Source organism: Canis lupus, chromosome 31 (assembly GCF_048164855.1).
Source record: "Canis lupus baileyi chromosome 31, mCanLup2.hap1, whole genome shotgun sequence".
Taxonomy (NCBI): domain Eukaryota; kingdom Metazoa; phylum Chordata; class Mammalia; order Carnivora; family Canidae; genus Canis; species Canis lupus.
In genome coordinates, this window is record NC_132868.1 from 37164758 (window position 1) to 37191288 (window position 26531).

At 39.6% G+C, this 26531-nt stretch overlaps 1 protein-coding gene across 8 annotated transcripts in view; it reads right to left on the bottom strand.

The window, feature by feature from the left end:
- Positions 1–26531, bottom strand: part of TNIK (TRAF2 and NCK interacting kinase) — a 376555-nt gene that overhangs the window by 118954 nt on the left and 231070 nt on the right. For 7 of the 8 annotated variants that reach the window (XM_072808063.1, XM_072808061.1, XM_072808062.1 and 4 more), the window contains exons 4-6: positions 20846–20971; positions 3707–3817; positions 253–343 (exon numbers count right to left, since the gene is read on the bottom strand). In XM_072808063.1, coding sequence (XP_072664164.1) covers positions 253–343; positions 3707–3817; positions 20846–20971 — 328 coding nt within the window. Of the gene's footprint in view, positions 1–252; positions 344–3706; positions 3818–20845; positions 20972–23057; positions 23179–26531 lie in introns of those variants that run through there. The other variant, XM_072808067.1, reaches the window with a different exon arrangement.

Genomic DNA, 26531 nt, shown 5'->3' on the forward strand with positions numbered 1-26531 from the left:
CCGCCTTCAGCCCAGGGCCCGATCCTGAAGACCCGGGATTGAGTCCCATGTTGGGCTCCCTGCATGGAGCCTGCTTCTCCCTCTGCCTGGGTCTCTCTCTCTCTCTCTCTGTCTCTCTCTCTGTGTCTTTCATGAATGGATGAATACAATCTTAAAAAACAAAAACAAAAAAACACAAAAGAAAACCAACTAGCTGCTGAAATAATCCTATTCATTCCCTCAATTCCTAGGCTCACTGGATGCTGCTCTTACCCAGTTTAACTTCTGCGTTCTCAGTCAGCAAGACATTCTGCCCTTTAATATCTCGATGAATCACTTTATGCTGATGCAGATGACTCAGCCCCTGGAGTAACAAGGAATTGAGAAGGGTTAATAGGAACATAAGCCAAGATGAAAATAAAATTACTTGGACTGTCAATGATCCCAAAGAGATGTTAACTCACCCAGAGATAGTTTCCTTTTTTTTTTTGGTACTTTCATTATCATACTCAGGTCTTTCACGTGTATACAGTGCCGTCCTAAACTAGGCAATTGATTAATAAACTGCACTAGACGTTAACTCACTTGAATTTAAGTAAAAACTTGAAAGAAAAAAAAAGTTAAAAGTTACATTATATCATATAAGTTAATTTCTCAGACCAGACAAAAAATTTCCCATTGGCTTTAGCCAATGTGGCTCATATTAAACCCACCGCCCCCAATTTCTGTTTCCTTTGTTGGCATTCATAACTGTCTTCTTTAGTGCTTTATGGTATCTGTGACGTTGTGTTCATTGCATGAAATAATTATTTGGTGACATCTAAACCGGATTGTGTTCCATTTCTCCATGAATTACTCTCACGCTGGCTTGTGGTGTGAGTTCTAAAATCTACAGATTGCTCTAAGTGTACACTTCTCAAAGTGTAACCTAAAATAATCTCAAATTGGAGTCTTGAAGCAAATTATGCTATGCTAACACTCGCTAATTCAAGGTACTGTATACTCAAGTATTGTCATTTTATTATTTATAATTTTCGGTACTTTTAATTTTCCTCCATAATGACCCTGGTATAAAAGATGAAGTTGAAACAAAAAGAAACAAAATATCTGAATTCCTTTGTTGAAAATACTCAGCAGGGATCCCTGGGTGGCGCAGCGGTTTAGCGCCTGCCTTTGGCCCAGGGCGCGATCCTGGAGACCCGGGATTGAATCCCACGTCGGGCTCCCGGTGCATGGAGCCTGCTTCTCCCTCTGCCTGTGTGTCTCTGCCTCTCTCTCTCTCTCTCTCTCTCTCTCTCTGTGACTATCATAAATAAATAAAAATTAAAAAAAAAATACTCAGCATGAGAATGGGGATGCCCAAAAAGATCGATGTGTATATTCAGGAATATCAGTAAACACAAACCATGTGAGAAATTGAAGCACTGGTTTGGGTTTTAAAAAAAATTATCTTTCCTCTCTACTCAATTCAGCTCAAGGTAGGCATCCAGCAGATCAAAATGTATGGTTTTACGGCATATTAACTGCTCATGAATATTTACAGGGAACAAAGATCCCTCACACTCTTTCACTACCAGAGTGGTTGGAAACAGGTATCAGAGCACGTAAGCGAGCCAAACCTTATAGTTAATGAGATCATAGGATGCACGGAGGGTTATCTCTGAAACTTCTTGTGATTGAATGTCCCTTCCAATGAGTCATCTTATCTCAAATGTCAGTATCTTTTGGGAGAATGTATTGGAAGCGAGAAGAAAACACAGTTTTCACACTTTCGAATCAGGTACTGGGATATACTCATCAGGTGAAACAGAACCCTGGAACGCACATGGTTGATCATCCCCAGGGTTACCCATCCAAGGCTCCCAAGCAGAGCAGAAAGGTGGACTGCAGAACCAGCCGGGAGACCCAACAGATTCTTGGCGTCACGGGTGGTCTGGATGCCTAAATAACCCTTTGTGCTTTCTCTCAATGAGTGAAATTCTAAGTCAGAAATTCAAGTGAAGTTTACACAAAAGCACCTCAACATTTGAAAATAAATGTCAGGTTTGAGGGAGAACAGCAACCATACCTCCCTGTTTCCTGCTCAACTTTGTCTTGTGCTTGTTTCAGAAATCTTTCTGCCCACTCCAAGCCAGAGAGGGTTTATCCTATGCTTGCTCTTAACAGCTTTATTTTTTGTATCTTTCCCATTTAAAATATCTCTAATCCAGCTGGAATTAATTTTTGAATATGTTAGAAAGCAGGTATCATGTTTTCACATGACTAGTCAATGGACCAAGCACTATTTACTGATAAGAGCACCCTTTCCCCATGTGCCGCAAGCACTTCTTTTGCCATAAATCACGTGTCCATACGAAGTAGGTCTGTTCCTGGACTCTTGATTCTGTTCCTTTGGCCATTTGTCTATTCTTGTGACAATACTACTCTGCCTTATTTACTTAGTAGCTTTAGAAGAAGTCTCAATAACTGGCAGCATAAATCCTCCAGCTCTATTCTTCTTCTTCAAGATTGCCTTGGCTATTCTCAGCCCCTTTGTACTTCCATATAATGTCTTAAAAAACAGCTTGTCAATATCTACAGATACACCTAGAGGGATTTTGATGGGGAGTTCACTGAAACCATGGATCAAACCAGGGAGAAATAACATCTTCACAATATTAAGTATTCTTATCTGTGAAATGGTATACACACCTCCATTTACTAAGATCTACTTTAATCTCTCCCAGTAATGTTTTGTGGTTTTCAGTGTAGAAGTCATTCACATCTTTCTGCAAATTTATTTCTACGTTTTTGATGTTTATGCTATTATCAACGTTATTTTTAAAGTTCACTTTCTATTTGTTTTTGGGTTCTTGCCTAATGTGGTTTGAATATTTTTAATGTCTTCCATCCATCCACCCATCCACCCACCCACCCATCCATCCATCCATCCATGCAGAGCACATAATTTGCCTCTCAAAAGTGTATCTTGGACATATCATGAAAATACTTTTAAATTTTATTTCCTTAGATTAAATAGGCAGAACTTATAAATAAATTATGATTGTCAAGCACATCTAATAAGAATGCTCAGTGAACACACAATAGCCTCCATATCAGAAGCAAGAGATAATTAAACTAGCCTGACTGAACTAAAATATGACCTTCTTTTCCCTGAATTGAGCTCAGTAAATTGAAGCTACTGTCCAGATAGCCTGACTGAGATTTGTGGGCAAAACTGGTCAAACAGATAGATACAGTCTTGTCCAGCTATTTTGATCAATTTAAGTGACAAAGTCTTGAAGGTTTTTTTTTTTTTAAATTTAAAATCAGTTAAAAGTTCTATAAGTTCTATATGCTAAAATGGTAAATGTCATGCAATCCTTACACTAGTTATAAACTTTCAGAAATGGAAAATTCAAATGAGTAATCAAAATACCTCTAAAAAATTCATTTCCTAAGTAAAACCTTATCTCTATGTTCTAAAATCAGATTTCTAATTGGAAATATCATTGGAAATGAATCCTTGTTAAGGGAAGTCACCCAAAGTTAACACTCCAAATGAGAGTGCACATGGCCTGTTCAGAATGGCTCTCACCTCCACTGGAACAAGACCACAAAACTACCACTACTGCCATCACTGTTAGAATGAAGCTTTAAAAAAGTATGCAATATTTTTGTGAATGTCAGTGGAAGGTTATTAATACAAAGTTCAATACCATCCCAGATATTCCGTGTTGTCACTTACTCGTAAGATCTCCCTGCAGATGTATGCAATCCACTCCTCCTTCAACGTGTTACCTTTTGTGTTCTTGATCAGGTCAGTGACAGAGCCAGCGCCACAAAACTCCATCACCAACTGGCAAAGGAAGCAAACACACCATTACTATAATTATACTTCACAACTTTCACTCGGTTAAAGCATAAGTCATTCTAGTTGGCTGCTTTAGAATGCCATTCCCGTAAAGAATAAGTGATCATAAGACAATATATAAGATATAAACTCATATCTTAATTTCTTTCCAAAATGATGGAAAGGAAAGATTATTTTTAATTTTCCAATCTGAAAATTATAATTGGAAATTGAGGAAAATCTCCATATTCTAAGTATTTTTAAAAAGGAGGACAGCTAGGTGGTTCAGATATGGTTGAGAATATCTTCATGTTTTTATCCAGCAATTGAGCCCATCTTTCCTACAAAAATGGATCATTCCCCTGTCTGAAAGAGCTATGGTTTTCTAGGCAGTCCAACATTAGGACAATAAAGTGTACACTGTTTATGCTATTGGCTTGTAAGTGGCACTGTAAGCTGTCAGAATGGGGACTATCTGTTTTTAATTAACTTCAGCAAATGTTCCCAGGAGGTTAGACACATCAAATAAATTCAATAAACAATAAGCCTTAATTTAGCACCTTTCATCCAAAAAGCTTCAAGTTCTCTATAAATATAAACTCATTATAGCACTCAGCAACTTTATCAAATAGGTGGAAAATAACCATCTCCTTTATTTAATGGAGAAACGGAGACTAGAAGAAAAGCAATCCATCTGATTTTATATCCATTTTCTAGGTTTGGGAAACACATCCATCTCCTTACTTTCTCCCTTTGCTTAAAAGAAAAGAAAGAAAAAGAAAGGTCTTCAACAAATGGCATTTATTAAGGTACTTATATTTTTTCCTAATTATATGAAAAGGATTCAGAATAACTAGCAATCGATCTCTGACTAAACTAATCGATCTCTTGTTTCTGACTAGAAACAGAACTAAAATGGAGCCATAATGAAATCACACTGACGGTTTGGGCTTTGTCCAAATGTACATTCTTAACAATACCATGTATACCTAGTAGAAACTCAAAAGAACTCATGAAATGAGTTTTCAATGCCTCTTCTGACCTGTCTTATGATTCCACAAATGGTAGTGAAGCCCTATCATCTTTTCCAGAGCACCAGAGGAAGTGAAGAGACCTCTTAGGAGTTTTTGTAAGGAAATCTGAGAAGTGCCACAATAGACCACATTGCGGCCCAATAAGAGCTGTAAAATTATCACATAGGATAGTCAGCAAGCTATCAAAGGCCATAAACTCCTGTTACAAAGAACTCAAGAGCCAACCTGAAGAGGTTCTCACTAACCAAAGATGAGATGATTTGAGCATCCATAAGAATAACAACTGCAATGGCTTGAAACACATTAAATAGGCATTAACTAAATGCATTAACAAACAGCACTCAAAAAAAGAATAGAACTGGCCCTGGCTTATTTTGCTACTGGTAAATAGAGGGAAAGAATCAAGAATTGACACTGCCTTTCTTTCTTTTCTTTTTTTAGAGATTTTATTTATTTATTCATGAGAGACATAGAGAGAGAGAGAGAGAGAGAGAGAGAGAGAGAGACACACACAGGCAGAGGAAGAAGCAGGCTCCCTGTGGGGAGCCCGATGCAGGACTCGATCCCAGGACCCTGGGATCACAACCTGAGCCAAAGGCAGATGCTCACCCACTGAGCCACCCAGGTGCCCTGACACTGCCTTTCTTAGACAAGCTTTAGCATTGGATAATTAAGTAATTAAAAGGGGCAAATCTTGTCTTTATAAAATGCAGGCATTCCATATAATAAATGAAAAGGATACAATAGAATTAAAATATCATTATTTCATAGCCCCTAACAAACTAATGCGTTTAAGCACTGATTATCAATGGCTGCCAACATAAAAAAATTAAGAAGTAACCAGAGTGTATTTGCCTCTCGATTAGAATAACATTACCTAAGAAGTAGCTTTGTGAAGAACAAACAAACAACAGAAAACAAACCACAAGATCCCCAGAATCTGATCAAGCATCTAGTTCCAATTACCAAATTACAGAAAGTTCAGAGGACTCAGGAACATGTCACCTCATGGGAATACAATTGAGAAAACCTGGAACAGGAAACTCCACAGGGCAAATGACCCAATTTATTTGCTTCAACAAATAAATTGCAAGAAGGAAAAAAGGAGATGGAGGGAATATCTAAAGACTTAAAAGCATCAAAAAAGATATACCAACAATTTGCAAGGGATGTACCTTATCAGGATATGAGTTTTGTTTTTAAAAAAAGTTCTTAAAATTTTTGAGGTAATTAAAGCTTTGAATACAGATTAGAAATTTGATGATTTTAAGGAAATATGAAGGTTTTCTAAGTGTGATAATGGTACTGTGGTTATGTAAAAAAAAGTTCTTATCTTTTAGTGAAACATACTGAATTACTATGGATAAAATGATATGATGGTCTTCTCTATAAATGGTGCTGGGACAACTGGATATCCATATGTAAAAGAACTTCAACCTCACACCATACAAAAAATTATCTCAAAATGGATCAAAGACCCAAATATAAGAGTTAAAATGATAAAACTCTGAGGAAAGAACATAGGGGAAATCTCCATGATCTTGGACTTGGCAATGGTTATTTCACTATGACAATAAAAGCACAGGCAACAATAACAAAAAAAACAGATGAGAATTACATTAAAATTAAAAACTGTGCATCAAAGGATACAATTGAGAGAGTGAAAAGAAAAAGCCACTGAATGGGAAAGATATTTGTAAATCAAATATCCAATAAGAGTCTAGTATCCAGAATATATAAAGGACACTTACAGATCAACAAAAAAATGCATAAATAAATAATTCAAAGATGGGCAAAGGATTTGAATAGACATTTCTCCAAAGAGGATCCACAAATAACCAACAATCATATGAAACGATGCTTAATAACATCAATAGTCATTAGGAAAGTGCACATCAAAATCACAATAATATGCCACTTTATACCCACTAGGATTTTTTTTTTTTAAAAAAGGCAGAAAATAACACATGTTATTGCCAACGCATGTTAGCAAGAATGTGGAGAAATTGGAACCCTTGTATGTTGCTGAAGGGAATGTAGACTGTTGCAGTTATAAACAGCTCGATGGTTCCACAGTAAGGTAACACAGACTTGCCATATGACCTAGAGATTTCACTTCTGGGCATACACTCAAAAGAATTGAAAACAAGTATTACAACAAAAACTTGCATCTGAATGTTCAAAGCACCACTATTCACAATGGACAAAGAGTGGAAGTAACCAAAATATCCTATCAGATGAATAAACTAAATGTGGTATATCCATACAATAGAGTACTACTCTGCTATGGAAAGAAATGAAGCCTGACACAACTTGATTGAATCTTGAAGACATACTCATTGAAAGAAGGACCAAAAAGGTTATATATTGTACAAATCCATTTATATAGAAAATCCAGAATAGGTGAATCCAATCCAGAGAGTAGATTAGTGGTTACCAGGCTCTAGGGGGAGGGAGGAATGGTGTTGAATGGGTGCAGGGTTTCCTTCTGGGGTGATGAAATTTCCAGAACTAAATGGTGGTAACAGTTGCACAATATTATGTACTTAATGCCACTGAATTATGTATTTTAACATGGTTAAAATGCTAAATTTTATGTTATATATATTTTACCAGAATTTAGAAAAAGCAGTATGATGAGGTTTCAGAATAATAGTAGAAGGGAAGAAGTGGGTGAGCATGTGTTTGGGGCAGGATTGGTCAATGATTGTTGGTTGTTGGGGCTAGTTTTGGGCACATGTGTGTCCATGATAGTGTTCTCTTTACTATTGTGTATTTGGGGGATTCTCTATAAAACAGAGTTAAAGAAAATCCCATTATGTAGCAAACCATGGTTCAATGCAGCAGGAGAGACCAAAGAAACATCCTTGGGTAGAAAGAAAATATTTTCTCAGGTGAGCAAATATGCTTGTGTCCCTTCTCAAACCCCATTTTGAAGAACACAGTGACCAGACCTCCTATGAATGCCTCCATTGCTCCTATATCAGCTGAAGAAAATGTCCCACCACTGGGCTCTATTAGGCCATGTAATTATAGTTCCCAGGGAAAGCAGTGGAAGCCCAGTGGCTCCAGTCTTTTAAAATTAGATTGGACAAAATACTTTCAAATATTCAGTAGGAAACAATCCTGCTCTAGCCAGGCACTAATGTCAGTGATTTCTATAATTTGCTTCTCTATTCAGCTCCAGCTGAAGGCTGCTAAATTCTTTTCATCTCACTACGGAACGAAATGATTGTTAAATTATGTAATGGGATTTAAAAAAAAAAAAAAGAGAAAGAAAAGAAGAAACCAGCATTCGCTAGCAACTGGTTCCTGCAACCGCACAACAGCACTGATAATTACTGCCACCACGCAGCAGGGACCCTCCCTCACCACAAGTAACCTCATCACATTAATAAACAGAAACAGGGCTCAACATGCCAAGCCCAGCAGTGATAAGTCAATAACTTCACATCTCACAAGCAAGAAATAATGGATCATTAATGTTCTCTCCAAAAGAAAGTTCTCAAAGAGGTGACACTGGAGCAACAATACTTGCTAACATTTACTGAGAATTTGCCATGTGCCAGGCGCTGGGCTCAGTGATTTGCAACTACTATTTCATTAATTCTCCTTTCCCTCAATTCCCTTTTCCTTATTTACTTGGAAATGAAGCTTAGTTGTGGTCCGCAGCCTTATCCAGAGTAAATATACTCATTAAGTAAGTAGAGCGGGGTTGAGAGCATGGTGCTCACTGAAGTACTACCTATGTGACCTTGGACATGCATGTCCTCTAACCACCCTGGGCTTGGCACCCCACCATCAGCACTATAAAATGCAAAATAAAATAAAATGTTTGATGTGAACATTAAGTGTCTATGAGTGTAAAACTCCTAGTAGCCCCAAATCTTAAACTACACTTATTACTTTTTATCATTGGTCTGTTTGCACTTTAAAAAAGGAAGAGTTTCCAACTTGGAAGATGGTATCAATAGCTTCCCAAGATCCACTTCACTTGGATGGTAAATAAAAGGCTGACAGGTGCTTATAAAGGGCATTGGGCACGTGTGTTTTTAAAACCCCTGTTAAGGGGGCACCTGGGTGGCTCAGTGGTTGAGCATCTGCCTTCAGCTCAGGTCATGATCCCGGGGTCCTGGGATCGAGTCCTGCATCAGGCTCCCCGTCAGGGAGCCTGTTTCTCCCTCTGCCTGTATCTCTGCTTCTCTCTGTCTTCCTCGTGAATAAATAAATAAGATCTTTTTTAAAATCTTGAAAACAAAAACAAAAAACCTTATTAAGAAAAGAGCACAAAAGACACATGTCCTTTTTTCAAGCTTGTATCTCATGGCAAGAAGAAGTGGTGGATGTTGCATCCTTTTTTTTTTTTTTTTTTTTTGGAAAATTGGAGAGGTTGAGAAGGAATGGTACATTTGAAATGCTCATTCAACTCCACCTAAACAGGATACACCTACATGTCACTTGGGAAGAGAGAAGGATGGCTAGGTTGAAGGTGAAGACAGAACCAAGCTCATGTGGGACAGGGATTGGTCCTGGACCTAGAACTGGAACCATTCTACCCACAAGATGTTTAGGAAACAGTGTAGCGCAACCCAATTAAGAGAGAAAGGGTTGCTTGGATGATCTGGGCATGGTAGTTATTTCTATCTAAGTTAAAAAGGTTAACTTTTACAAAGAGTTCTAATGTATGTCACAACTGCGTGGTTGCTCATCATTTATTTTTGTCAGTTGTCTTATATTTCTAATCAGCACGATGTCTTTTCTTAGAAGTTGTGGGGAGAGGGGACAATATACATTTTTTAAAGATTTTATTTATTAATTCATGAGAGACACACAGAGAGAGACAAAGACATAGGCAGAGGAAGAAGCAGGGTCCTTGCGGAAGCCTGATGTAGGACTCGATCCTAGGACCCCGGGATCACGACCAAAGGCAGACGCTCAACCACTGAGCCACTCAAATGCCCAAGAGAGGGGACAATATTTAAGCAAAAGATCTTTGATCTCAGCTGAGCCCAGAGGGAATTTCAGAAGCACTGTCTGAGCCAGCCCTGAGTTCACCTCCTCATCGGGAGGGGCCTTTTGTATGGAGTCACCTGTTGTGGTCACTTTTAACCTGAGGTTTCCAAGTCCATCACCTCTGAAGGAATTTTCAAAGGTTTATCTTTAAAACTAGCTTAAGAAGTTTAGGACGATTTCTAGGTTCTGTACAATAGACACTCATCTGCTAGTTAACTGGTTTTAAGTTCCTATAACAAGAAATAACACATTATGATATTTTAAAACTGCAGGCGCTAGCCAAAAATACCTTCATTCGTCCCCCCCACCCCCAAATGTCACTAGTCAGTCAGTCACCCAGAAGAATAACTGAATCTAACAGATCGCTTTTATAGTAAAACAAGGGGCAAGAGACGGGGAGAGGAAGAAGAGGGAGCAGGATGTGGAAGGTCTATCTATAATGAGAGAAGTTTGGGACACCTGGGCAGCTCAGTGGTTGAGCATCTGCCTTTGGCCCAGGGCAGGATCCTGGGGTCCTGGGATCGAGTCCCACATCAGGCTTCCTGCAGGGAGCCTGCTTCTCCCTCTGCCTATGTCTCTGCCTCTCTCTCCATGTCTCTCATGGATAAATAAATAAAATCTAAATAAAATAAAATAAAATAATAATATAAAATGAGAGAAGTTCAAGCCCAGCAAGTCAAGGGGCACTCTAACAAAAGGGTAGGAAAGAGAAACATCCAAGAATTCATAGCTCTGCAAAGGACCAGCCTATTGACCTTGAAGGTCCAGAAACATCAGCAAGGCACAGGATATTTTTATCATGTGTGGCTGGGAATAGCCACAGATCTCATCTGCATGATTTATGAAGGTGTAAACAAAACCAGTGCTTTGTTATAGAATGCTATCACACTTGCCAGACATGGTTTAAAGTCCCACAACATAAAATACGTGTGTATAGAAGTACACAAATTGGCAGGTATACATATGGACACATTTATCATTTAAATCAACTTATATAAAGGTAAGGTAAAACTGTTGAGAATTTTAAATTTGAAAAGGCAACCTAAACAACCCTTTGCAATCATTTTTAAACTAGCATGTATTTGGACAAGAAAAAAAAAAAAAGCCTTTGGCTTCTAAACTATATTTTTAGACTTGAGAAAAAGTGCTTGAACTACAAATTCCAAGTTTTCCAAAGGTAAAAAATTGAGGCCCAAAGACGTGAAGTGTTCCAAACTTTGTCAATACAGCTTCTGGGTAATGAACAACTTTATATCTTGAGAACGACAATGGTGGTTTGAATATACAGAACCAACTGGTATTTTTAGCCCCAAAAAGCCACTTGAAAGGGTCAATGGTCAATTGTCCAAGGAGAGTGTCCCCGAGTCAGTATGGCAGCATTCAAGGAATGAGAGAAGTTAGTTACATCTTGTATTTGGTTTCTGGCACTCAGATTTCTCAGTATGTATGCAAAGTCTGTTGGAGAATTTTTCCTGTTAGGAGTCAATCATTACGTGCCCATTCTGGCCAGGGACTCACTCCCAGAGATTAACCTTATTGGGGATGTAAAGAAATGTTATGCCCAAACAGAAGAATTTGGGGAGAGGATGGGAAAGCAAGCTTTCAGTCAAGTAAAAATACAAAAATAAAAGAATATACTAGCCTCAGAGGATTTATGATTAAATAGCTTGATAGTTGAGATAGTGAAAGGGATTATAAGGGAAAGGAGGGGGACTGGGTGGGAAAAATTAGAGAGGGAGACAAACCATGAGAGACCCCTAACTCTGGGAAACACACAAAGGGTTGAGGAAGGAGAGGTAGGTAGGGGGACGAAGTAACTGAGTGATGGGCACTGAGGAGGACACTTGATGGGATGAGCAGTGGGTGTTATACTTATGTTGGCAAATTGAATTAAAATTTTAAAAATGTAAAAAAACAAAACAAAACAAAAACAAAAACAAACAACCCAACTTGATAGTTGAGAATTTTGAGAAGCACAACTTAAATGGAACACAGACTTTGGCTCAGAATTCATCTGGAAAAGGAACCGGAGGTTTGTATAGACCAATAGCAGAGTAACGTCGGGCACACAGAAGTCTTCCTTCTGCTAAGGTGAAAAGCAGTTTAAGCACAATTCAAATGAAATTCATTGGGATAAAAGAAGAAATCCTTTGTACATTCTGGTCACAGCATCACCCATCAATTCATAAAAATAGCTCTTTTAAAGCTGAACTAAAGCCCTGTTGCAACGTATTAAATTAGGACTGGCTTTCACTCTGTTTGTTCCTAAGTAGCATATCCTCTTGCTATAGGTCATGCAATAGGGCAGCTCTGAGACCGAGGGCCTGTTTACAATCACTCCTCCTAATATTTTAGGCACTCCCAAGTCAATTACTTATAAGAACGAAAGTCAACTTTTCAAAAATTTCTATTCACAAATAATAAGATTCAATCACTTCTTCAGACAAATGACCAAGGCTCTACATATGTGAATAAGGGAGTTCTTCAGTTATATAAGTGACAAATACTGATTAGGACAATCTGAAAAGAAAAGAAGAAAAAAAGAAAGAAAAAAGAAAAGAAAAGAAAAGAAAAGAAAAGAAGAAAAAAAAGAAAAGAAAAGGAAAAGAAAAGAAAAGAAAAGAAAAAAGAAAAGGAAAGGAAAGGAAAAGGAAAAGGAAGGAAAGGAAAAGGAAAAGGAAAAGGAAAAGGAAAAGGAAAGAAAGGAAAGGAAAGGAAAAAGCCTCACTTCTGATATAGAATTCAAAAAAGAGACATTTTAAATTGTTCAAAAGACTCAGCTACAGGTGGCTGGATTTTGAATCATGCTATCTGCGGCACCTCCTATTTAAACCTTAAAACAACTACAAGAACAAGAGGGCCTGGTTTCTTTGCCAGACAAGATGCTACAGCAAGCGTTAAACTATACTAGACCTAAGGTTTAGGGACTGTGGCCATCCTCCCTGCAGATTCTAGAAAGGTCCTCTCATTGGTTCATCTCAGTATCTCACTCCTGGATGATGTTATACAGGAGCTGAGCAAGTAATGTCAGTGCAGGAAGGCGAGTGTGTGTGGAAGACAACAGGGAGTGCTGGGACCTCTGGTACAAACTGGAGTGGGCTGTGTGCTCTCCGAACAGCTATAACATCCTACTGCTATGGGGGGAGTTCAGGCCCGACATTCCCATATCCTCCTATTTTTCAAAACTTTTCAAGGAATCCAGACTTTTGTGTGAAATAGATTTTTTTCCAACGCTGGCATAAAACACCACCACCTTATGTGAATCAAACTCAAATACATCCACCTCGACAGTATTTAGCCTCCAGGCTGCCAGCCTGAAAACCCAGACCTACTCTAACATCTCTATCATCTATCTATCTATCTATCTATCTATCTATCTATCTATCTATCTATCATCTATTTATAAGATTTTTATTTATTTATTTGAGAGAGAGAGAGAGAGAGAGAGAGCGTGCAAGCCCAAGCCAGAGGGAGAAGCAGGCCCCTGCTGAGATGGGAGCCCAACACCGGGCTCTATCCCAGGACTCTGGGACCATGACCTGAGCCCAAGACAGACACTTAACCAACTGAGCGACTGAGGTGCCCCTGCCATTTTTTTTTTTCTTTTTAAGTTACATTTTTATAAGGAAGGAACCCAATGTCAGAGATACTGCCTCTGCCAATACTAGAAGCCAGGTCTCTGGACTCCAGGTCAGTTTCAGCCAGTAGCTGCCACGCTTGTCCCCAAAATGCACACAACATGATTTGATGACTCTCTGATGCTACGCCGTAGCAGTTTAATGAGTGGCCTATTAAGAGATTTTATAGTACAGCAATCTGTCTTACTTGACCGCCCCACATTTTCCGAAACTAATCAGAAAGGTATTGTTTTTGTAAGCTATTCTAGTCCTGCGATTGTGGTGGCATCAGAAGAGACAGCAAAATATACGTGATTTCGCTTCTAACGTCAGAGAAATGGGTACACCTGATGGACGGTGTACTCGCCCTGGGCTCCCAGCGCCTGAATGCTGCGCAGCAGGATGGAGAGCTTCTCGCCACTGGCTGAGGCCAGGCGGCATGAGATGGCAGGGGCGTGTGACACAGCTCGCTTGTTTCCAAGAGATCAGAATCTTTATTGAAAGAGCTCCCTTTTTTGATTTCCGGTGCAGGCCCTGAGCAGTTGATAAAGTGGAATGACTTAGCCATTATCAGAAGTAGCTGTATTTCCGCAAAGAGATGGTACTAAACCAAGAGTTTATCTCTACAACAAGACTGATAGAATTTGCCCAGATTATAATTCAATCAGACACCTAAAACAGCACATGTGTTGGCTGGCAGGCTCTGCGCAAAACCTCCAGCCACAACAAAAGAAATAGCTGGGGAATACTTGAGGCCGTCTGAAAACTGGGAATGAACGGGACCAAGGCTGCTCTGGGTGCCTGAGGATTATGTCTCTATATAATCCACAATAACATTTTTATATAAATGTGATCCTAACAGAATGCCATTAGTCCAAAGAGTCAACTCTCTGTGACCTTTGCAATTGTTTGCTGAAACATCCCCGAAAGGTTTAATGTACTCTTCAAAGCATATTTCTTCGACTTCACATCAGCCTTATTAGTAGCGAACTGGTCCTGCTATACCCTCTTTGAGAATTAGGGAACTGAGGAACGAAGGTTAAAGGTGAGGCCGAAATAATTTATTTTTTTAAAAATATTTTATTTATTTATTCATGAGAGACACAGAAAGAGAGGCAGAGACCCAGGCAGAGGGAGAAGCAGGCTCCATGCAGGGAGCCCGATGTGGGACTCGATCCTGGGACTCCAGGATCACGCCCTGAGCCGAAGGCAGATGCTCCACCGCTGAGCCACCCTGGTGTCTCCAGGTCAAAATAATTTAAACACAAAGCTTCAATCCTGTTTGGAATACCAACTTTTGATATCAGAACTATTTCTTACAACTTAAAAAAAAAAAATGAGTGTAGAACTCAGGGGCTTGATTCTAGCTTCAGACAGCTTGGGGCTGGCTAACGCACTGGCTTTATCATCCACCGGCTGTGAGACCCTGGGAAAGTTCCTTAACTTTTCTGAGCCAAATTTCCTCATGTGTAAAGTGGGACTAATGATAATGTCCAATTTGTAGGGTGGTTGTAAAGATCTAATGAAATACCATGATGATGCAAAACCCCACAAAACTTGGCATGCGATAAGCAAGCAATAAATATTACCTGCTATTGTTATTATTAACATGGGATGGTCCAAGCTTAGCAAATCAGAGGCCTTGGAACAGAGACTTACACATTATCAGATTCTATAATCAAGTTCCCACCAATACTATAATCTGGTATTAATTCCCTATTTTATGTTTCTCTTCTCCCTTTACTTTTCCAAGTCCCCCCTTAGTTTGTTGCCAAATAGAAAGAGCACAGATAGAAAAAAGCAGCTGCCCTTGCCCTCACAAGCATCTCGTGGCTTTGTACTTCCATCCCCAGTGACACAGAAGCTAATGGATAGATTAGGGATGTGGGGACGGTCAGAACAGTTCTCTGCAGGACCACCAATCGGTAAGTGCCAGGCCCTCTGTCTTCCAAGCAGAACATGGGGCCTTTAATACTTACTTGCAGGTGGTAAAAAGGAATGTGAAGGTCTGGGTCCTCCCCTGGGGCCTGGGTTTGGGAGGGATCACCACTTGCAGATCTCCCTTTGTTAACTTTAGGAAAGGGATTAGCTTGCTAAAACAGTCTCCTAACTGGTGCCCCTGCTTCTGCTCCGGCCCACATCTGGTCTAATCTCAACCCACCAATAAGCGGGAACCCCTTAATTATGAGGATCAGATTCCATCCCTCCATCTTCAAAACCCTCACCTCACTTAGAGTAAAAGCTGACATCTTTCCAGTGGTCTGTAAGGGCCTACATGATGTGGCCCCACGTCATCTCCCATGTTTCTGGTCACACTGCTCCCATTGTTCTTCTTGGAAAACACCAGGCTTGGAATGTTCTTCCTTGAGTTATCTATGATGGGGCTTCTCCCCGGCTGCAACCCCATTAAGCTTCCCCTGCTCTACCAGGCTCTGTCAGCCTCTAGCATCCTCTACAGTTTTCTACTGATTATGTTTATTATCTGTGTGTGGTCTGTAATAGGAATGTAAGCTACATGTAGGTAGGGGCTGCCATCAATTTTGTTCAGTGATATATCCTAAGTGCCCAAAAGACTGCCTTGTGCCTAGCAAGTGCGTGATATGTATTTGTTAGATGAATGGATGGTGAATGAATAAATGGATATATACACACATGCAGACTCTCGATTCCCGGCAACCACAGCTGTCTTCATGGGAGGAGCAACTGGCCAGGGTGAGGACTGGCAGGCAGCAACTGGTTCCCAAGAGTACAAAACCTTCTATTCACTCCATGCAGATGCAAAGAGGCATGCTGCTTTCTCCTAGTGCCAATTGGAAAATGGGCTGCAGGTTTCGCTTATTTAAAAAAACAAAAAAACAAAAACCAAACAGACTTCCAGTGCCTTTTACAGAACTCCAGGCCAAGCTAAATTGTCACATTTCAGGATGCCTGCATTCTGGCTCTGCATTCATCCATTAATGAGCTTTGAGGCCCTGGGAAAGTCAATTAACTTCATGGGGACCCAGCAAAATAAAGGAAAAGTAATTTTCTTGCCAACTTAAAAAAAAAAAAAATCACAGCATTAGGAAAAGGGTAAAAAACAGTCAGTCCCCTTGACCAATCTTCCTCTCTTTCCTTCAACCAGTGATTTCTAATAGCCAGATTTTAACAATTCATTCTCACAAGAAAACCGACAATCCAATCTGGCCCATCTCACAAAAGAAATGATATTAATAGTTGGGTGTGACTCAACTAGTACTATGGGGGTGATTCCTGAAGGTGCTGGTTCCAATGCTACAGTAATGCCTTCTTTTAATTGGGAACAATGGCCCTGACCAAACAAAACACCTCTCTCCAGAGAGTACTAAAATAGCTATCATTCTCCACTTATTATCTGTTGAAGTTTATGGCAATATGGGGTCATTGCTAAAAACCTAGATTCTTTGGGCGTCTGGGTGGCGTCAGTTGGTTAAGCACCTGCCTTCGGCTCAGGTCATGATCCCAGGGTCCTGGGATTGAGTCCCACATCGGGCTCCCTGCTCCAAGAGGAGCCTGCTTCTCCCTCTCCGTCTGCCTGTCACTCCTCCTGCTTGTGGTCTCTCTCTCTGTCAAATAAATAAATAAAATCTTTTTTTTTTTTTTAAAGCTAGATTCTTGATTATACAGAAGTGCTTTAGGAACACAGACATATTCCAACTTGTGTCATCTCATCATTTCTGCTGAACCTAGAGGCCACAGGAAAAATGAGCTCTCAAAGTACCTACAGCAATCTGCTTCGTACCAACATTAGCAATCAAGTTTATAGGAATGATAATCACTTCTCTACAGACCAACTATTTTGTCAGCATCATAAGCGTGGCACCCTCCTAGCACCGAGGACATTGAGGTGCAAACAACACAATCTTTGTCCTCACACAGCTGATGGTCTATGAGGAACAGACACAGCCCAATGAGAAGCAATTTAAAAAAGAAGGAACAGAAGTGGCTCTGATGTGTTCAACTTCAGAGAAAGCTTAGAAGAAATAAAAAAAGAGCAGACGTAAAAAAGGTTTCAAAAATTAAATTACTGAAATAACTACCCAGATAGGAAATGTAAGCTACACGTAGGTAGGGGCTTCCATCAATTTTGTGATTTTCTTTTTTTTTTTTTAATTTTTATTTATTTATGATAGTCACACAGAGAGAGAGAGAGGCAGAGACATAGGCAGAGGGAGAAGCAGGCTCCATGCACCGGGAGCCCGATGTGGGACTCGATCCTGGGTCTCCAGGATCACGCCCTGGGCCAAAGGCAGGCGCCAAACCGCTGCGCCACCCAGGGATCCCAATTTTGTGATTTTCAACACCATTGGTATATATTATTCTAGACATCTCCACCATTTATAGATATAGATGGATAGATACATATATTTTTTCTTTTTCTTCCTTTCTTTGACAAAAATGAAAATGCATTTTATCTAATTGTAGCTTTTTTATAAAAGGCTTAAAAAACCCCATTATAATAATGTTTATCCATTGTAAATATAAATCTACATCATTTTAACTGGTGGATATGTCCTTTCATAGTGTCCTTTAATGGATTTACTTAAGTAATTCCCTCCTGGTTAACTTCTACACACATCTTTATGTAGTTACCCAAATATTTATTTAGGATACATTCCTGTATATCTGTGTGTGTTGGAGGGTGGGGTGGGGAAGAGAGGGAGCATGTTTATCCGTCTGTATTCCAATCGCCCTTGAGATAGAATACAAACCTCCAACCTCCATTTCTATAAGCAGGGGGCCTGACTGTCCATTCTGGGTATATTATTAAAAAACAAAAAATCTTTGCCAATCTACAAGTTAAGGAATGGTATCTAATTCTTGTTTTCTTTTATATTTATATAAATATTTTATATTTATGTTGGCATGATTATATTTTAAGAACATCTTTACAGGTAATTGATATTTCTTACTTTGTTAATTGCTGCCTTGTTCTTTTAAGTCTTTTTTTTTTTTTTTTTTTTTATGATAGTCACACAGAGAGAGAGAGAGAAAGGCAGAGACACAGGCAGAGGGAGAAGCAGCAGGCTCCATGCACCGGGAGCCTGACGTAGGATTCGATCCCGGGTCTCCAGGATCGCGCCCTGGGCCAAAGGCAGGCGCCAAACCGCTGCGCCACCCAGGGATCCCTGCTGCCTTGTTCTTAACTCCATATTTCTCTTAATTTCATATTTTACTACTGATTTATAAAAATTCTCTAAAGGCTACTAAATTCTTTCTCATCATGTATGGATTGATATTTTTCCTAAATCAGTTATTTGCATTTTTACTTTAGTTATTATGTTTTTTTGTAATGGGAAACTTTAAAAAATGTATATAGGCAAGTCCATCAAACTCCTGTTTTGTGGATCTGCCCTTGAATATATGCCCTTGTATATCTTTCTTTAGCATTATATAGTTACAGCTATTTTCTCCTACTACTTTTACATTTTTAATTTTCACATTTATATCTACCATACATTTAAGAGGCCATGATTAAAATCTCACTATAACTGTCAAAAATCACATAAAATATATAAAATCAATGTGATCATACAAAGAGGGTTTATTTATACAAAAGTGCTTTTTAAAATTTTTATTTAAAGATGAGACTTACAGGGAAAAAAATATCCAGCAGCTCTTTTCACTTCCAAAGATCATAGCATTCAATTATCAAATGATATGAAAATCTTGCTATTTTTCTGAGCTAGCATTATTTTTTCACTTGTGGTCACCAACTCTGTTCACTGTGGATGTTTTGTGTCTTCTCAGCTGGACTACAGATGTCTTTTGCATTAAGACAGTAGACTGAGATTCTCTGATCCATTATCCATGAAATAGTAGTCATAGGAGCCACAGAATTTAGTATCTAATCTGGCATATAGTAAGCTCTAATTAAATAAATTTTGTGTGTCAGACACATTTTAAGAGCTCTAGAAAAATGAATAAGATGATGAGTGATTAAAAGAGTATTTTTAGACTAATTAATCCAATAGCAACATATGAGATGAACAGAGATTCAAGAAAGAGAGACAGATCAAATAGAGGTCTACTGCAAAACCTAGGCTTCCAATGAATGGGCCTGCACTAGTGGGGTGGGTGTAAAGTTAGCAAATGAAGATTAAAGCAAGAGAGTATTATACATCAGCCTGAGGGACTAAGAATAAATAAAAGTTCCATGGACAGAAATCAGGAAGGTGAGAAGAGAAGCAATCAGAGCAGAGCAGGGACAGGAGTAGTGGTTTTAGTATCAGGCGTACTGAACTTACTTTCAGTGGGACAGATTGTCAAAGATACAGGACTGGAGCACATGGCTAACTGGAAAGGCAAGCAATCTATTTGAGTACTTATACAGTATCGGAGATTGTCTTAGGCATTTCACTAACGGAATTGGAATTTAAATTTCAGTTATTGGGACACCTGGGTGGCTCAGCAGTTGAGCAACTGCCTTCGGCTCAGGGAGTGATCCTGGAGTCCCGGGATTGAGTCCTGCATTGGGCGCCTGCTGAGGAGCCTGCCTCTCCCTCTGCCTGTGTCTCTGCCTCTCTCTCTGTGTCTCTCATGAATAAATAAAATCTTTTAATTAATTAATCAATTTAATTTCATTCATCCACACATTTAGTGATAGACAAGGCAAAAGACTCCAAGAGCTTGGTTAGATCATTGCTTTGCCATTTCCAGCTACAAAGACCTTAGGGCAGTCTACTTACCATCTTTGTAAGCCTAAGTTTTGTCATCTAAGAAATGAAGAAATGATAACGTCTACCTTAGAGAGCTGGAATAAGTGATATAATACATAGAAAGCAAATAGCATGATGCCTAAAGTATCATAAAAACTCAGTAAACAGAGTCACTAGTGGAAAAACCAGAAAACTTAAAACTTGCTGTAGGGATAGAAGGGATGGAAGATAGAAGATAAAGATACTTAAAAGATGGAAGTGCGCCTAGGTGTCTCAGTCTGTTAGACGTCTGTCTCTTGGTTTCGGCTCGGGTTGTGATCTCAGGGTCATGAGATTGAGCCCTGTGTCAGGCTCCATGCTCAGCGAGGAGTCTGCCTGAGATCTGCACTCTCCTTCTCCCGGTGCCCCTCCCCTAACTTGCAGAATCTTTCTCTCTCTCTCTCTCTCTCTCTCTCTCTCGCAGTAGATAAATAAAAAAATAAAAAATGTATTTTTTTTTTCAAAAAAGATACTTAAATGATGGAGAGGTGTTTAGGGAAATGAGAAAGAACCCTGAAAACACACTGTTATGGAAATCATGGGACTGAGAGTTTCGAAGAAAGAATTCATTACTCCAACATGAAGATAGAGAAATGAACTATTTGGCCCTGGTTGTTCTTCATGTAAGAGGCAAATGTGGATAGCACTACATACCCAAAGTTGGTCATCCATGCCTGGTGGGTTCTTTTTGATAAAAGCACCATAGTATGTAGCAATATTTCGGTGATGAGAATATTTCTTCAACATGTTAATTTCTTGTTTGATTTCTTCCTCTTCATCCTGTATTAGAATAAAAATATTGTCATGAAAATCCATTGTCTTTAGTAGGATTCTGTTTTTCATCACCATCGATATCAACTATGTAATAAATTCTTAAGTTTTTTCTTCTGTGGTGATAAACAAGCAAAATTATTATATAACTTGACTTTCTCCCTTGACCACAAAGAAAAAAATTACAAGACAACAAATCGGCAATCCAAGAGGGTCTTCTGTTTGTACAGCAAACAGGCATAGCATGTAACCTGCTAGAAAAAAAAAAATCTCACCCTTTGACCTGGAAAAAGATCAAGGTATATAGACTTTGAGATAAAATTCACTCCTGGCTTCTGGGAACTGTGTCCACGGAGTACCTAACACTGATCATATCTGGTATAGGAAAGATTAGGGGAAGAAAAAAAATACAGACTCAGAGATTTAAAATTTGTTAGGTTCATTTTCTTTGAAGCCTACTTTTATTGAAGTAACTGACTGAAGATGATGAAAGTCAGATGGGAAAGGGAGTGAGGGTAGTTTCCTAGATCTGAGGAAGTTCACAAAACAGGAGTACTCATCTCACCTTCAGGAAACTAAACATAAAAAGAAAGGGGGGAATGTGGTAGTGCCATGGATGTGAAAAGAAGTAACTCTCCTACAGACTAAGTTTCCTGATATTCCAGTGTCATTCATCCTGAATTTCAATTTGGAGTCCTCCACTTGGGCTCCTTTTGGGGGCCTTGACATTATCAGGCAAGTGTGCATGTGCTATCCCTAATTTTATTTTAATATGTACACATTAGTTGGACTGTAAACTAGCACTTTACTTCCGAGATTGGTGGGAAAAATCCATCCCAGGAGTGTTGTTTTAGATGCAGCAGTAGTAACAATGATGTATAATAATAATAATGTAGTTTGTTTCATCATCTTTACCTAAAAGGCTGCCCATGCTGTGTCCCTATCTCTCCCCTTACACCATAAGCTGCTCAGCCTCACTTCAGTCTCTACATTGTCGGGCCCTTCTGCAGTCTTCCATGTGATGACTTCTTTCCCCTTCCTCTTCTTCACATGATTTATACTCATTATTCTTATTAAGTTTAAATGATCCCCCTCAAGATGTCTCCCCTAATTCTTTCAGGCCATGTCAGGTCCCTACCTCCCCCCATCTCTCTATCTTATCCACCCCCTACACTTAGCATATGCACCATATTTGTTGGTACTGGTATGGAGATGTGTCATAATTTGCTCATTTACTTGACTCTTGTCTGTGGATTATAAGCCCTCCTCGGCCTTCAGGTCTCTGTTCCAGAGTCCCTTCCCCACCAAAGCCCTCTGATCTACCTGACTTGGCTTGAGGCTTGTGGATCATCCCATGGGTCTTCCTTTGAAGCACCTACCACAATTGTAATCCACATTTATCCACCTGACCATTTGATTAAACTCTCCCTTCCCAATGAGTCCATAACAACTGTAAACACAGGAATGGTGCCCGCTTTTGCTCTGTAACATGCCCGGCATCAGACAAAGTGCCTTTGAAGAAGTGTGAATAAAAGAATGAACACCTGCAAAGGGCGAGCTGCCTAGAGCGGCATTAGCAGGTGCTTGAAAGGAAATGGGAAGAATGAGATGAGAAGAATGGTGAAATGCTGACATTTCCTGACCACGCAAAAATAAGTTTGAGCGAAAAACAACGGAGATCTGACAACCCAGGAGAACAAAACATGTTACATGTCACGTGGCTTAACAAAATCCAAGACTAGGTGATCTCAAAATAGAATGTACGATTGGGGCGCTGAGCTAAGGAGAAGCATGTGGCCATCATGGTGAGGAGGGGGGTCCGGGAGGGAGGGGCTGGGATGGCATACTGCTGACCACCCATTCTTCCCTGCAGCTATCAGAAACTAGCTAAGCCTTTGTCGCTGGCCTGGGGAGAGACTGACCTTCACAGACCTTCCACTTGTTCAAGGGTCCCTGCAGCTCACCTCAAATGTCTTACTATGGTGCATATGAGGCTATTTTAAACCTACCATGTGGAGCCAAATAATTGTTGATGAATGCAGGATGTGAGTGGATGTACTTTAGGGAAACCCAGACAGAAGGGGAGAAAACAAACCTGAGGGTTTCTGTGGGCAGCCTGGGATCATCGACGGCTGCTTCCATTAAGGAGCAACTTCGTGAGGCAAGAAATCACCCATCCCTTTCCCACGGCAGCTGGCCAGTGTCACCTTCCGGCATTGTTAGTGACAAGTTGGTTCTAGAATACTGCTGCCGGCCTCCTAGGTTCTCAACAGCATGGAGGGTGATGTAGGAGAATCCAAGGGGGGAAAAGTGTCTTTAAAAAGCTTACAGTACTTTTAAGAAAATGAGACTTTATGAAACAGTTAAATAAGAGTGCAATTCAATATATAATTAAATCCAAAATAGTGTTGGAGATCGGAATGAAGGCATCATGCTCTCCATCACTTTGCAAAGGTAAACTGAGGCAATCGGAAAATGAAGAAAGCACATGCACTGAGTCAGAAAAATGAGGGTGGGCATGTTCACTTTGGGCTCCACGGTCCTAGGAAAGTAACCTATCTTCTACAACCTCAGTTTTCTCCTCTGTAATTAGATCCAGATTTTATAATAGTATTTTATTATATGCCCCGGTCTTTTGGGATATTTGAATGAAGTATATTAAAGTTTAAAGAGTGATACAAACCAAACATTATTATGGATCTTGTCAACCAATAAATAAATAAATATCAAGGATGGAAGAGCAGGAATGAAAGTATCTTGAATTTTTCTTTAAACTGTATAGTTTCCAAATACAATTACGAAACCACTGTAGGTCTGGTTCTGTAGCTCTAGCGTAGAGCCTCGATCTAGATCTCATATGACCTTGTGTGTGGGCAAGCATTTTATTGGGCTACTGTTTGTCACAATTTCTAGTCTAGGGCAGTGGTAGCAGCGAGTGAGTCAGTGGCACTGAAAGGGACACACTTACTAGTAACTACGAGCACTTATTTAACATTGGGCAAGCAGTTCACCCTCTCACAACACAGCTATTGAAAAATATGAGTTATAACGTTTTCAAAAAGACAGAGACAACAAAAGAGGCCAAAATTAGATTACAAAGTTATAAAAGAAAGGTGTCTTTTGCTTTGTAAATGTGTAATTCTTATGTCTTAAGAATAAGGTGAAAAGATCAAGCCCACCGGGAAACTAATGACCCCTGGGTCATACTGGAAAACAAAGGCATGGTATCAAATAGTCACAAATTTTAAAAGGGACTAGTTTTAATAAGACAAGTCCATTCCCCTAGAAAGAAGTTATTACTTCAGTCATGAGACTTCAACATCTAGTCCAAGCTGATACATTACGTACCCTTAGACATTGCATATAGACTCTCTGAATATCAGTTACGTGAATGAAAATAAGAACATCTATTTAAACCACCTCTCAGGCTTAGAAATTATTAAGTGCTTAAGCATAACTTTATTATCAAAATAAAGAAGACTGTTATTTTCTCAAGATCACGGGAATCTATTTATTGCTTAGTATTTGTGATATACTTGGTGGTGGGGGGGGTGGGATGTGTGGAAAGGTCATGATTTTGCAGGCCTCCTTCATGAAGAGATGGGAGCCCATTTCCTCTTCTTGTGTCTGGGCTTGGCCATGTGACTCGCTCTAGCCAATGGGACATTAGCAAATGTGATGGAGCAGAGGCTGGAAAATTCCTTGTGCACTAGGGCTAGCTCTCTCCTACTGTTTGCAGACAAACCTTCCGTGTGAGAAGCCACGCCTGACCTCCTGGAGGATGGCAAATCACGAAAGAGAAAGTGATTTTCAAATGCAAAGAAATGGAGGCTTCCATTTAAGCACTGAGCCATGACTATCTCTGATGATGGTATCATATAATGATATGACATCGTGGTCATAAAATAGAGCCAAAGTTCACCTCCTGCCATGTTTGCTATGTACCAGAAACCGTGTGTTACCTTATTAAATATGCAAAACAGCTCTATGAAGTAGATGATTTAATAGTTCCATACAAATGACGAAAATGAATTTCAGAGAGGTTGAGTAACCCCCACATTCATTCATGTGAGATTCAAGGTGAGATTCACCTGACTCCAAAGTCAGTGCTCTCAATCCTATACCAAAAACTCCTAGACAGAAGAGCAGTTAACCCACGGTGATAAAACTAAAGCTGCTAATCATGAAAGACGTGTTTGGGAGCATTTTAAGCCAGGGATGATGAGAAAACTGCCTTTGGTCTTCCAATTAAAGAAGCTCATTAGCACACAATAGTATTTGCTTATAAATGATATCGGGGGATAAAGGAGGGATTTTAAGTTGCATATTGAATACACAGGGAATATACTTTAAGCATCTATAATATGCTAGGATTGAAAAATGGGATTAATAAGATACTTAATATTAGTGTGCTCTACTGATGAGTTTTTTTTTTTTTTTAAGGTTTTATTTATTTCTTCATGAGAGACACAGAGAGAGAGAGAGAGAGAGAGGCAGGGACACAAGCAGAGGGAGAAGCAGGCTCCCTGCAGGAAGCCTGATGTGGGACTCGATCCCGGGTCTCCAGGATCACGCCCTGGGCTGAAGGCAGGCGCCAAACCGCTGAGCCACCCAGCGACCCCCTATTGTGTGCTCTATAACAAAGAGCTTGCCCAACATTTAGCTCTCAATCCATGGAACAAGAATTAAACTGTGTAACTCTTATAATAATCAAACTGACTGGTGCATTTGAACTCAAAAGAAAAGTCTGAGACGTATCCATCCAAGTCACTTCACCCGAGGTGTGTGGACACTGGTTTAAACCACTTCTGCTCCCACCTTCCATAGCACTTGTTGGCCTTAGGCTGGAGTTGGCACCAACTTTCCTATCGTTCTCAGCTTCACTGTTGACAGAATCTGACACAAAGTTGAAGATAATTGATTGTTAAAGAATCACGACACTAGACTTTGAAGGGATTGTTGACTTTTTCTGGGATGTAGTTTTTAAATGTTTTAAAATAATCTGTAAGAGTGAAATCCCTTCCTCTAGTAGAAAGTTTAGTCAGGATGGCAACAAATTGGATCAACAAAAACTAGAATTTTAAAATAGGTAAAATTGCATTTTTATGAGTTTAACTATTCATATCTAGTTATTAAATTAATCAATGACAACAAAAAAGCTGTTTTAGTGAATACAAAATTAGAATTTCTGAAAGAAATACAAAGTCATGGGTAGCCCTGGTGGCTCAGTGGTTTAGAGCCACCTTCGGCCCAGGACCTGATCCTGGAGACCCGGGATCGAGTCCCACATCGGGCTCCCTGCATGGAGCCTGCTTCTCCCTCTGCCTGTGTCTCTGCCTTTCTCACTCTCTCTCTCTCTCTGTGTCTCTCATGAATAAATAAATACAATCTTTTTAAAAAAAAAAAAAAAGAAATACAAAGTCACATCAGCTTCAATATCTCATTCATTTTCAGTCTTGTCTTACACCCAAAATAGAGATAAGCTATATTCCTAAGATAAGTAATTGCAAATTTCTCTTTTTAAAGGGAAGGGTTTGACACCTGCACCCCGATGTTTCTAGCAGCAATG